At 36.5% G+C, this 13,694-nt stretch overlaps 1 protein-coding gene across 1 annotated transcript; it reads left to right on the forward strand.

Annotated features, from left to right (window-relative positions):
• Window positions 1-334: 334 nt before the first annotated feature.
• On the forward strand, window positions 335-13,267 carry LOC121643306 (integrin alpha-6-like). Its single transcript, XM_041990665.1, has 25 exons — window positions 335-551; window positions 655-776; window positions 2,961-3,040; window positions 3,130-3,400; window positions 4,436-4,555; window positions 4,723-4,936; window positions 6,323-6,519; window positions 6,678-6,766; window positions 6,882-7,009; window positions 7,097-7,186; window positions 7,274-7,338; window positions 7,588-7,727; window positions 8,474-8,620; window positions 8,753-8,874; window positions 8,976-9,132; window positions 9,267-9,350; window positions 9,428-9,507; window positions 9,605-9,679; window positions 9,872-9,974; window positions 10,087-10,263; window positions 10,349-10,447; window positions 10,569-10,679; window positions 12,103-12,207; window positions 12,319-12,444; window positions 12,876-13,267. The coding sequence occupies exons 1-25, from the start codon at window positions 376-378 to the stop codon at window positions 12,960-12,962; spliced, it is 3,165 nt and encodes a 1,054-aa protein (XP_041846599.1). The 5' UTR covers window positions 335-375; the 3' UTR covers window positions 12,963-13,267.
• Window positions 13,268-13,694: the final 427 nt, after the last annotated feature.

A 13,694-nucleotide genomic window follows, 5' to 3' on the forward strand; every position in this document is an offset into this window, starting at 1 on the left:
GAAAAAAGTTTTAATTTAAATGGCAAAGTTACAAGTTAAAAATAGTTCTGAACAGCTATAAAACACACATATTTACTTGCTTGCATTGTTTGACCTAATCTAAATGTCTAAATATTTAGCCATGATCAATTCTCAAGACCCCAAATAAAAACTTCCGCTCAGAGGAAGTAGCTCAACGCTGACTTTCTTCAAAACAGAGGCTGGTTAATATTAACTCAGGTTATCAACCATAAAGGTTAAGAATGCAGTTCCTCACTGTGAAGATAAATGACTTGTCACCACACCTTGTTTGTCTGTGTCTACGCCAGTAAAGAGCTAAAGCCAATCCCTTTTTGTGAGGATTTACTTTCCTGAGAGCACAATATCTACAGAATCATGGCAAAGCAATGGCACATGGTGCTCGTCTGCACTGTCTGGTATTTCCAGATCCTTATTGTTGGAGGTTTTAACCTGGACACCCAGAATGTACTGCAGAGAAAAGGAGATCCAGGTACTCTCTTTGGATTTTCTGTTGCTTTCCACCAGCAGCTGAGCCCTGCCAAGAGAAACCTGTGAGTAAAAGATGAAGTTGTTTAATTAAATTTTACTCAAATCAATAATATGTTCTTATGTATTATTCTTTTTCTTATTTTAATACTTGGCTTCTTCCATCAGACTGCTTGTTGGAGCTCCACGGGCAATACACCAGAATCAAGTGAACGTTACCGGAGTGGTTTACTGGTGTGATCTGTCTACAACAACTGAGCGCTGCCAGCCCATTGAGTTTGGAAATGAAGGTTTGTTTACCTACATGTTATGTAACTATTGACATACAGTTTAAATTATACATATTCCCCTTAAATGTTTCAGATTTTTGTGTTATGGAATTTTTCCATTTTTAAATCCTTAAAATTTAATCTTAATCTACAAAAAAAAAATGAAAAAAAAAAGATTTTTTTTTTCATAGGTTGCAGAAATTCTTCTTTCCTAATTTCTGACAAACACTCAGATCCCCTGATTCTTATGATAAAGTTATGCATGCATGAATAAGTCCACTTAGTTAAGTTAAGGTCACATTCATTTCATTACCAGAGATCTGGATCGTTGTACACACCAAAGTTCTCCAGGAAAAGAATCTTTTGAAGTTTGAATATTGAAATGCACATAATAGCATTGTTTTCCACATTTTTTGTCTTTTTGTAAAAAAAAAATCAATTTGTAATACATTTAAAAATCTAAGACCCCAAACCCAAGACTCTTTATATCCCCTGCATCTGAAAGAGTTCTCAAGTTCCTTTTATGCTGAATTAAGTCCTGATCAGAGCTGTAGAATTTTCTAAAGTGAGACAAATGCTGATTCTTCCTAATGAAGCAACATCTGCAAGCTAGTTGAGGCAGGCAACTTGAGCTTTGTTTACCCTTTTATTTGCCTCATATTTTACATGAACTATCTCAGATATACCCATCTTATGTGGGTGGTCTATTAAAGCTGCACACTTCATGTCTTGCTCTCGGCATTATACTTGGTACTGCTGCTCAAAGACCCTATTCTAGTTGCTTTTCTGCTCCTCCACCACCACCAAGGGGGGGGGGGGGGCATCTCATCAATCTAATATGCAACTAAGAAAAGGTGTGAGCCATGAGTGACCAGATCATAACCAGATGCAAGACTTCAATAATATCCTTTTTCTAAACATTCCTGTGAGTCGTCTGACTGAAATGAAATTAGGGTTATATTAATCACCATGAATGAAGATTCAGTTTCTCTGTTGTTTAGATAAATTTGTTTTCACATTAATTTTAGTCTTTTATTGCCAAAATGTCTGAAGAATTTCATCTGCTCAGAATGGAAAGACAAAATACATTTTAGACATTTGCTTTGAGTGTTGATAAGATTAAAAAAAACTGACGAGGCTTCTGATCCCATCCAAAATAAACATAAATGAGACCAAAGTACCTCCTATAGATAGAAATATGTGATTACCTGATGATTAAAGATCTTGTTTAAACAATCCAGGGAGGCATTTTTGATCTCATGGCCACTCCTGACACTCAAAACAAAAACCAATTATCTTACATAGGCCTTCATCAAAAGTGAGTTAAAGGGTTTGAGCCCTTATTACCAGTTTACATTAGCATCCTTAATGGAATCTTTGGACTGAATTACTTCATAGAGAGTTGCATGTATATGAGGGTGCTGAGGTAACAAAGGCTGATATTTTTTAGTTCATGGTCCATTTTCTGCAATAATAGGTCTATCTAAGGTGTAAATAATTTTTGAACTTCAGTAAAATGTTAAATACAAGAATGATAATAATTCAGCCATCATGAAATAATATTCATGTTTAGTAATATCTTCTCATTCCATACTAGGGTTGTTATCAATGCATAACTTTGTATTTTGATAATGAGTTGTCTCTTTACTTCTTGTTTATAAAGACAACAATCTTATATTACAACCAAGCCTTCTTTATCAGCACTCCTAGATAACAGCTGATGTGTCATAGCGATGTGGCCTTGAGTTCATCTCTTTGTTTACTGGACAAATTCTCAGCCACTTTAGATTCTCATGCTGAAAATTAGCCAAATATCTCTTTCTACCTACAACAATAAGTCTTGTGTTTAGGTGGAATAAAAGTAGATTTGCCTCTAAAGGATGCTGATGTCATTTAGATTAATGAGGAGGGGAATCACATGAACTTGTGTGTTGCTGGCAGTCATGCAGGAGTTTTCATCATTCTTAGAAGTGATAACTGAGATTTAAATATTTTAGGTGTAAAAATGTGGTACAGAATCCTTTAGGGTAGTGGTTTACCTGGAATATTTTCTTGCAGAATAAGTAGCCTTTACTATAAAAAAAATATGTTTATGTTCATTTTACAGATATAATTAAAGAGGATTTTAAAGGTCTGGGTTCTTCTGTTTAATAAACTTACAGTGGCAATGCAGCATCATGTAAGTCTAATTTGTTTATTTTTTAGAGTTCCTTGAGAGTAAAGGCATTAACAACCAATGGATGGGAGTAAGAGTCACAAGTCAAGGTCCTGGTAAAAATGTAATGGTAAGGAAATCATACAACTTTCTTTCAGAAATGTAAAAAGAACACACAGCTGTAGTAAATATTGCTACTGTATCATCCTTCCCCTTTAGTCATGTGCTCATCGATATCAGCAGTGGAGCCAAAGCCCAAGTCTTTCTGTCCCTCACCTGCTGACGGGTCAGTGCTACCTGTTAGGAGACAACCTTCAGGTTGGGGAGGAAGAAAGGACATGGCGAAGGGTAGTTTGTGATTATGAACACCTAACTAGAAGACAAAAGGACCATGAGTGGTTTGGATACTGTCAACAGGGCCATGGAGCATCTTTTGCCAAAGATAACCAGTCGTTGTTATTTGGGGCGCCAGGAGCTTATCAGTGGAAAGGTACAGTGAAGTCTAATTAATAATCCCGTTAAATAACCTTGTTAATGAGAAACAAACAGTAAAATTATTCTGGACGTTTTAAATATACATGAAAAATAACTAAATAAATCAGTTGTGCTTTTTCATTTTAACATATAAATTTCTCTTACACTGAATCCAAAACATAACCATGTGACCTGTGTTCATACTGGTGAGAGCTACAGTAAGGCTCTACAACTCTGCTCCCTGAGGGACACCACCCTGCATGTTTTAGATGTTTCCATGCTTCAACACACCTGACTCAAATTAATAGGTCATTGTCCAGAACTCGACAACAAGCTGCTGAACCAATTTAATTTGATTCAGGTGTACTGGAGCAGGGTAGCATCCAAAACCTGTAGGACAGTTGCCTTTAAGAACTGGAGTTGAGGAGCCCTGGACCACAGTATATTTTCATTCGAAGAATTTGGGACCTCTCGTGGTTGTAAGAGCAGCTGCATTTGAATAGTAAGAACAGTGTTGACAAGGACAAAAGTCCATTGTGTAAGAATTTCACCCAAATGGGCAAGACACACGGGAGGCAACCAACGACAGCGACAGGCGAAACTCATCGCAAAGATGTAAATACACCATTAAAAGCTACAGTAGATGAACATCCCATGGACATTATTCAAGAGTACATAGTGCATCATTTGGGGACTAACTTTGATTCAAATTCAGACTCACACAGACTTTTTATCATAATTTAAATACACATAAAATGGACGTTGCAATAATATATTTGTTGTTCTTCCATTTTTATGCAATGTAATTATAATTTGAAATTACTGACCATCATAAAGCAAATGTTAATGTGAATGTGTTGAAGGATGATTAAAGGTTGACCTGCTTTTTACTAATTCTTTTTCATGCGTTTAACCTCATTAACTTATTTCAGCTGTGTCTTGATTGGTTTTAAACATACATTTTCAAACATGGCATTATTTGCTGTATATTTTCCTTCCTAAAATGCTTTTTTTTTCTTCACTCTATTTTTGTATGTGATGCCTCTCAAAGGAATTGTACGAATGGAGGTTCTGGATAATCTCCACATCACCAGCAAAGATCCTCGTGAAACTGGAGATATAGACCAGTTTAACCAGAAACTCATTCCTCTCCAGAGAAACAGCTACCTAGGTCAGCTTTCTGGATAGTAGGAGACAGTTTTTTAATTTATACTGAAAATCTTGTTTATTACATATAATGAACATTTAAATACTAAAATGAAGATGTAACAAGGACTAAAACTCTGGTTGTTACAAAGTGGGACTTTCCAGTCAAGCAGCTTCTTCTCATGTCTCCAGGCTTCTCTATAGACTCTGGGATGGCTCTGATCAAGAAGGGTGACCTGACAGTCGTATCAGGGGCACCGCGAGGTGGCTACAGTGGCCAGGTGGCGTTCCTGAAGGAAGACCCTGAGGCTCAGAGAAATTTGTCTGTCAAGCTGGTTCTCTCTGGGCCAGGCCTGGCTTCTTCCTTTGGCTATGATGTGGCAGTGGTGGATCTCAACAGTGATGGGTAAATTTAATCAATAGTAATTCGAACCTGACCTTAAAACAGTCTATTATAGTATTTATTTAGCATTTTGTGTGGCATTAACACTGTCATTGCCTCAGTCTGTGAATACTGTTCAAAACTAAGAGTCATTTTATGTATAGAGAAGGTTTTTCTCATATCACTAATCATACTTCATCATCATGAATATCATTTAAAAAATGTGACATGACAATGTTCGGTGTTTTCAGCAGATACCATTTTTATTCAGTAAATGATTAAAATTATAAAGTTCTAAACTTGGCATCCATCCATCCATCCATCCATCTTCTACTGCTTATCTGAGGTCTGATCATGGGTACAGCAGTTTAAGCAAAGAAACCCAGACTTCCTTTTCCCTAAAACCTTCTTCCAGGTAATCCCAGGAATCCTAAGACACTCCCAGGCCAGCCAAGAGAGTGTCCAGTGTGTTCTGGGTCTTCTCTGAGGCCTCCTCCTCCTCCCGGTAGGATGTACCCAAAACATTTCATCACAGAAGCATCCAGGAGGCCACTATGAAAGAAACCCCATCCGCAATCTCATTCTTCTTATTCAGCTTGTAACCATAGGTGAGAGTAGGAAGGTAGATCAACCAGTAGACTGAGAGCTTTGCATTTTGACTCAGCTGCTTCCTCACTACAAAAGACTAATGCAAAGCCTGCATCACTGTGGATGCTGTACTGATCCAGCTGTCATTCTACCCTCACTTGTGAACAAGACCCCAGAATACTTGAACTCCTCCACTTGGTGCAGGATTTCATTCCCAACACAAAGAAGCCACTTCTCCATTTTCCAGCTGAGGACAATGGTCTCAGAATTGAAGGTGTTGATTCTCACCCCAGTTGCTTCAGACTCGTCTAGAAGCTTTTCTTGTGAGAGTTGAAGATCATGGCCAGGTGAAGCAAACAGGACCAAATCATCTGCAAAAAGCAGAGACCCTGTCCTGAGATCAAACCAGAGCCCCTGAATGCCCCAGTTGCTCCCATAAATTCTATCCATAAAAGTGCTTTAGGTTTGTTGCAGTGGATGAAAAAAAAAAAGTCCAAATTCACACAGCAGATTGCAGTTAAAATTATCAAGAACAATCAAGTCCCTCAGAGAATATTCTTATTTTAAGACATGAATATTGTTCCAACACAATAGTCTGTATAACATCCAGTTTGCAGTTTATGCTACAACCTTTCACTCCATGATAATATTGCATTTGCTACATTGCAGCCTTGGAGAAGCAGTACAGGTTGGTGCATGAGCTGCACTGTCTCAAGTGTTAACTAAATGTAAATCATGTCTGGACAGGCTTGCAAAGGATTATGTTCATTGTATTAATCATAAGCCTATTGTGTTGAAATCTGTTGTGTGTTTTTGGTGCAGGTGGGACGATCTTGCTGTAGGCGCACCGGAGTTCTTTGTAAAAGATGGGGTGGTGGGGGGAGCAGTCTTCATCTATATTAACACCAAAGGAAAACGCTGGGAAAAGATTGTCCCAATTGCACTTTATGGACATGAAGACTCCATGTTTGGTCTCGCAGTGGAAAATATAGGAGACATCAATCAAGATGGTTATGGAGGTAAAGACATTAAAATATACGTATCATTTAGGGTTTAAAGAAGCTGAAAAATTCTTGAACAGTTTGAAAAGGACAGAGTAACAAATTAAAGATTTAGTTTAAATGTACAGCAAACTACCACCTGTGTCACTGATTTGAGTTTTTAACTTTGTAAACAGATATTGCTGTGGGGGCACCATATGACGGTTCTGGTCGGGTTTACCTTTACTGTGGCTCATCAGATGGTATCAACAGAAAAGCTGCACAGGTAACTATTATTTCTTTGTTATGAATAATCAACACATCAAATCTCTTCTTGGAAATATTCAGGTTTTAGAGATAAATTTAGAAAGATAATCATTTCTTAATTTGTCTTTCTTCAGGTACTCTCACCAGGATCAAACACAGTGAGTTTATTTGGATATTCTTTAAGTGGAAACCTGGACGTGGACGACAATCAGTACCCTGATCTGGCTGTCGGATCACTCTCAGACTCTGTTTTTGTTTTCAGGTAATTTTATGATTTCGGTATAACATAGAGAAAAATACAGAAGTTTGAAAAAGTTTTTTCTTACCAGCAGCAAGTTGTTTGTTACAGAGCACGGCCAGTCATCACTGTCAGCACCTCTCTGAAGATAACACCAAATCAAATAGACATCACAAAAGAACGGTGTGATGAACAGACGTGGTGAGATGTTAAAACCTCAGATTATAATTAGTTATTACTCTGATCTCATGACATTTTAATCCGACACGTGTTTGTACAAACTTCAAGTTATTTTGCAGGTCAGGCTTGCTTCACCTACACAGCACAGCCAGCATCCTTTAACCATACATTGAGTGAGTTTCCTTACTTTATTTTTACTTTCCTTCACACTATAGGTGATGTGTAACATTTTTGGGAAATCCATACAGTGATGTTACACTGTTAGATGCCTTGTGATTTTGAAAGAAGCAGTAAAAAGTTACACGTTGCTGTACTTTTGGTAGCCCTGTGATGCATATGCATATCAATAGTATAGTTATTGTTCCCAGTAGAAATTAATCAATTGATTATACTTTAATCTATATGGTAAATATTCTTTACAGTGTTAAACTACACTTTTGAGGCTGATTCTGACAGAAGAAGATCAAGACCCAGAGTCGACTTTGTAGATTCTTCTCGTGGAAAACTGGAGCTGCCTGAACAAGGGAGACCAATTTGTACCAACACAATGCTCCGACTTGTGGTATGTTATCATAACTGCCCCTTAATATGACATATTGTATAACCTTTTATAAAGCCATGCAGTTTTAAGTTTGTTGTTGGTAGGGTTTTTTTAAAGGCCCGTTTTGAATGTTATAATACCCAAAGAAAGCACACAGACACATATACAGTAACTCATGTTGTCATTTGGTGAATTCTTTACATGCAGTGTTGGGGTAGTTACTCTAAAAAGGTAATGAGTAACTAGTTACTCATTACTTCTATAAATTGTACTGAAATTACTTTACTAGTTACTGCATTTGAAAAGTAACATCACTGCTTATTACTTTACTTTACCATTTCTTGATTTACTGTGTAGACATGGACAAACATCATAGCCGAATCATCTCTGCCTGTCTGCATAGTTGGTGCACAATCAGCTACTTCGTGCAAATCGATCTCTATGGCAACGTGCCCAGTCAAGCATACACACAGGCAGCAGCATTTCCGTACCACTTAAAACAGATTAGGACTTTACACATAGGCAAACACGGCTCGAGTAAGGCAGAAAAACACGTTACTGTAGTCCAGCAAAGTAATTTAGTTACTGATATTTTTAAGTGTAATGCACTACTTTACTTTGCTACCCAAAAAAGTAATATCGTTACTGTACCGCGTTACTCCCAACACTGTTTACACGAAACGTCTCAGCAAGCAGTTATTACAGCAGCTTTGCCCCAAATACTCCACAGTGTCACAATGAACCAAAATTAAGCTTTTATGTTCCAGAGAGACATCACCGACAAGCTGCGCAGTATCCCTGTCTCTGTCACTGTGTCTCTATGGAGCTTCAGTGAAACAACCAGTGCAAGTACACATGTGTCAAGCATCACTCCTGTCCTCAACCTTTACCAACAGAAGACCACTGTGTCAGAGGTATGACTCCCTGTCCATCTCTATACATTATAACCATATGAATAATTTATTTAAGAAGCCTGTTTGTAACAGAAGTTTGAACATGTAGAAAGGAAACAATTTCTCTATCATTTTTTTCCCAATAAAATGCAGATAACTCTAATAAATGAGGGCTGTGGCAGTGACAACATCTGCCAAAGTAACCTGCAGGTCCAGTATAAGTTCTGCTCCAAAGAGACAAAAAATGGTCAAGAGGTTTTTACATCACTGGTCAGGTAAACAGAAATATCCAAATGCAAAAACAGAGTTCTGTTTTAAAGACTGACCCCTTCCACGCAAACCACCCTCTCATCTGTGATCATATCACCTTCCATAGGGAGGAAGGAGTTGCAGTCATCACTCCTTCTGATGAAGACATTGCTCTGGAGATCACTGTGACTAACATAAATGGGGATGATGCACATCAGAGTCACTCAGTCATTATGCTTCCAGACACATTGCGCTACTCATCTGTAATCCACAGTGAAACAGCTGTGAGTACAAACAGCTATGAAGGAATAGTACTCTGGTTTTGTTACTATAAGAAACTATCAAACAAGAAACAATAAATGCATGAGGTACACTTTCATATTTATTTCACATTTTTATGTGAGTGTTGTCCCCACAGGAAACACAAGTGAGTTGTTCAGCCAATGACAATGGAACACTAATAGACTGTGAACTGGGAAATCCACTCCAAAGAGATGCTGAGGTGAGAGGTGTTGCTTAGTTTCTTCCATGTGAGTGACACCATTTGCACCAAATGACTGATTATTTTACTCCCTCCAGGTGACCTTTTATGTCATGCTCACAACTTCCGGCATCTCATTAAGTACGAAACATGTAAACGTCACTTTGCAACTTGAAACGTATGTAGGCTAATCAGTACAGAAATTTGCACTAGTAATTGATTACAGGACTGTAAACATGTATATATAAATATATTCTGTCATTCCTGTGATGTAGGACAAGTGTGCAGGAGATACAGCCGGTTGAGGTATTAGCCAAAGTGGTTTTTGAGTTGAGGTTGCAAATACATGGGTGGGTACTGGCTGCTGTTTTTCTTGTTTATCATGCATATATTGCTTGTGTGCCAGCACTGAAAGCACCTCTTGATTTTCTAATTAAGCATGCAAAAGGAGTTTCTGAATTATTCACAATAACATTTTATGGGGTTTGTTTTAATAAATTAACAGACATTATTACTAACAATGTTTTGTTTTCATGTCTCAGGTTAGCCAAGCCTTCTCAAGTCTCACTTGGTGAAAACCTAAAGGGTGAAAGTGCCATTAAATCAGTGGATGAAATAGGACCATCAGTTCAATATGAATTCAAGGTAAGCTAATGTTTGCCTTTATTTAGTTGTAAAATGCATTTCACTGCATGGTTGTACTGTATTTTGTTCAAACACACTGTAGGTTCACCTAATATTGTATTTCCTTATGCAGATAACAAATTTAGGTAGACCACTGAGGTCATTTGCAAATGCATCATTAAACATCTTCTGGCCAAAGGAGGACTCTGTAGGAAAATGGCTTTTGTACTTGACTCGTGTTAGCAGCACAGGTATACATTCTGTCCCCTGTTCACCTGTGAATGAGGTCAATCCACTCAGAAGTGTAAAGGTATAAATTATTCCACTTTTTCCACAATTTCTTAAATTTTAACCCATGTTTATAAAGCTCTAAAAGGATGATATCTGGAATCAAGGGTTGGGATGCTCCCTCAAGGCAAAGACGTGAAGCTGGATATGAAGCTCTCTCTACTGATGACTTTAAACTTCATCCAACAAGAAAATACAAAACTTTGGTAAGAAATCATAAAGCTGAACAGTTTAGGCTTAGTAGAATGCTGTAGAGATGTTATATGCTTTTAAGTAAAGGTTAACCTGTTTGATCTCCTGTCTTGGGCCTGTTATCTTCCCTTTCAGACATGCTCAGATGGCCTCAGATGTGTGGAGATACGCTGCCCTCTGCTGGGCCTGGACAGTACTGCACTGATGATTCTACATTCACGCCTTTGGAACGCAACTTTGGAAGAGGTGTTTGATTCATAATATAAACACAACAAGTTAAACTGAGGGTTACCTCAACATTCTTGTTTTAATGTATCCACTCCATACATATTACATTTTTTTCCTAATTATTTAAACACATCTCCAATATTACCATTAGTTGTTTCTGCATATTTTATCTTCACGAGGCCATGTAATTTTGTGTAAAAGTTCATTTAGGATTTGCTACTTTAATGAGGTGTAGGAATTTTGGCCTCAGAATAGCATTTACTGTAAGCTACGACATGCATACAGCACAGAAGTTATGTATGCTGCAAAACTACTAATTTCACGTATGAAAAACACAAGAATCAAATACAAGATTTTAACAAAAAACAATTTAATGCATTTATTGCTGCAAGGCAAAGACATGCAACTGGACATTTCAAAAAGTTAAAAAAATTAATTAAATATTATTGCATTTAACCTCCGGTCCAGGTCATTAGATCCACTGTATTTGCTCACCTTTGTCTTCTTCCTAATCATGAATGATGATTACCAGCTATTCCTCTTCAGCTTTGTTACAACTGAGTTTGTACATGTGCAAAATGAGTAAGACTAATAATCAGTATTTTGCGTTTTGAAAGCCTGTCTTCATAGATGAATAAAGTGTGAAAAATTATGGAGTTTATATGTAGAGTTTAGCTAAACTGTGGTTTCCAACTATATTCAAATGAAAACAATAGAATTGTGTATAGAGTTTAGCAGATTGAAGTCATTTTGTTGTTAAATGAGCTTCACTTTTTTCAACATTTAAAGTTCCATTTGTGTCTGTGTGTGTACATTTGGGAAATCTATTCTATTCTATTCTATTCTACAGTCATTTAGCAGACACTTTTATCCAAAGCGACTTACATTTGAGAGTAAGAACAACACAAGCAAGAATTCAAACAAGATGGGACATCATAATTAAGTGGTAGTCAGACTGCTGTGAGTCCAGTGCAAATTTTATTTATTTATTTATTTTTAAGTAATTTTGTTTAAATACAAGATAGTGAATTCATCAAACAATATCAACTTGGGCATAAGTGCATGATTTCATCACACAATATCATTGTGGGCATAAGTGCACACAGCTTATTCAGAAAACTGTAATAATGTATTAAATGACAGATAATGTATTGTTAAAAATGTATTATTTTCTGTGATGACTTCCCAAAACTCCCATTAACTTTATATAGTTTTAGGTTTTAGGCTAACTGCCAATTTTCTCATTGTATTGTCCCACAATTAGTTTTTCTTGAGCACATACCCATGTGCAAGTGAAATAAAAACATAATAATTTAGGATAATGAAAATACCACCAAGTTTTACAAAACATTAACATGGTTTTTCAGCTTTGTGGCATACTCTGTCAGCCTCTTTATCGGTCACAAATACCAATAACTCATAATTTTCCATCTCATTTTAGGATTACAGCTCTTTAAACTACCTTAACATTGTGGTGGAGGCTACTCTCAGTCTAACCAAATCTCTGGAGAATATTGGATTCAAAACAGAAAACCCCAGGACTCAGGCAAGTTCCAAGCAACTATATTTAATAACATAATAAAAACTCTCCCACGCACCTTGGTTGTAATTACTTTTTATGATTTTGAGTCTGTACATATTATTTAATCATCCACAGGTAAAACTGACAGTGTTCCTTGAGAAAAAGGTTAATTTCTTAACCAAAGTAGCATGGTGGATAATCTTCCTGTCAGTCTTTGCAGCTCTTCTGTTGTTGCTGTTTTTTGGCCTCTTGGTTTGGAAGGTAAGTGCAAAAATATCAAGATTCTAATCAGTGAAATTATTTTGAGTGTAAAGTGAGAAAATTGAGTAAACATTTAAACAATTGAACATAAAAACATACTTTAACAGCAAATAGGGTCAGTGTTTTCTATTAAAACCTCCTTAACTTTAACATTTTCATAAATTTGATTTTTCTGTCTTCCAAGGTGTAGTTGGAAAGTGATTGTTGGGTTTTTCAGCAGTTTTTGAGAATTAAGAGTTATTTTATTGTGAAGTCATGCTAATAAATTATGAATAATTAAGGAAAATAAACATGCAACATATGAAACTGTATATTGATTGTCTGGCTATGAAGGTTTGTGTGGTTTGTCATAATGTGCAATGAATTTATTTTCTATCACCATATTTGCATGTACTTCCTCAGGACTCTTATTTTATCTTTTCTTTCTTCAGCGGAAAAGCATCCATTGTTTTGATAATAGCAAGAAGCTCCCAGATGATGAAAAGCCAAAGACAGGGTGGACTCTCCTTAAAAGCTGATGAAACATTTTTCAGGATGCTCCGAGTTGTACATTGACACAGCCAATGAAAATTTTATCTACACTTTTAATTATTTTACTAAGGAGGCCTGTGAAGGATTTAGAGATGACTTTTTATGCTCTGACACCTTAGTTTGTAAGAAAAAAAATATATAAAAAAGTACATTTGGTTGTAATCTGCAACTTCACCACTAGATGTCACAAAATCCTTTACATTGCTGGTATAACTCAATTAGCTTATTAAAAAACACATAACTTATGGGATGTTGACTTTTTAAACTTTCTATTTGGCTATCTTTGTGAAAATAAAGATTAAAAAAAACTTTACTGTTTTTCCAGTTTTTTTTTTAATGGAGCAAAAAAAAAAACACGTATTTCATACCAAAAAACAGTTACAACATAAAAAGTTGTGTTATACTTTTACCATGAAGGAATGTGAAAGTACAAGGAATGGGACAAAGAAATATTTTCCTGAAATTCTGTGGAAACATTGCAGCCACCACTGAATTAGCCGACTGTTATCCATCAACAGCACATTATTACAACACAGCATTATTTGGAATACCGGGAACACCTTTTTAATAGTGCAATACAATACTGAGTGTGGTAAAATCATGTACACAGTTACTGCTTCTACCATCTTGGAAGGCTTTGATTTCAAACTGGCATACCTATATCTGACTGCTGGTGGCAATATATCTTTAAAAAGCATTCTGAAAAGTGCCTTTAAAAA

This window comes from Melanotaenia boesemani, chromosome 7 (assembly GCF_017639745.1).
Source record: "Melanotaenia boesemani isolate fMelBoe1 chromosome 7, fMelBoe1.pri, whole genome shotgun sequence".
NCBI lineage: Eukaryota > Metazoa > Chordata > Actinopteri > Atheriniformes > Melanotaeniidae > Melanotaenia > Melanotaenia boesemani.

Coding starts and splice junctions, on each gene's coding strand:
- LOC121643306 (XM_041990665.1), top strand. CDS start 376: ATGGCAAAGCAATGGCACATGGTGCTCGTCTGCACTGTCTGGTATTTC. Junction 6,767..6,881: donor TCAACAGAAAAGCTGCACAG/GTAACTATTATT, acceptor GTCTTTCTTCAG/GTACTCTCACCAGGATCAAA. Junction 9,975..10,086: donor CAGTTCAATATGAATTCAAG/GTAAGCTAATGT, acceptor TTCCTTATGCAG/ATAACAAATTTAGGTAGACC.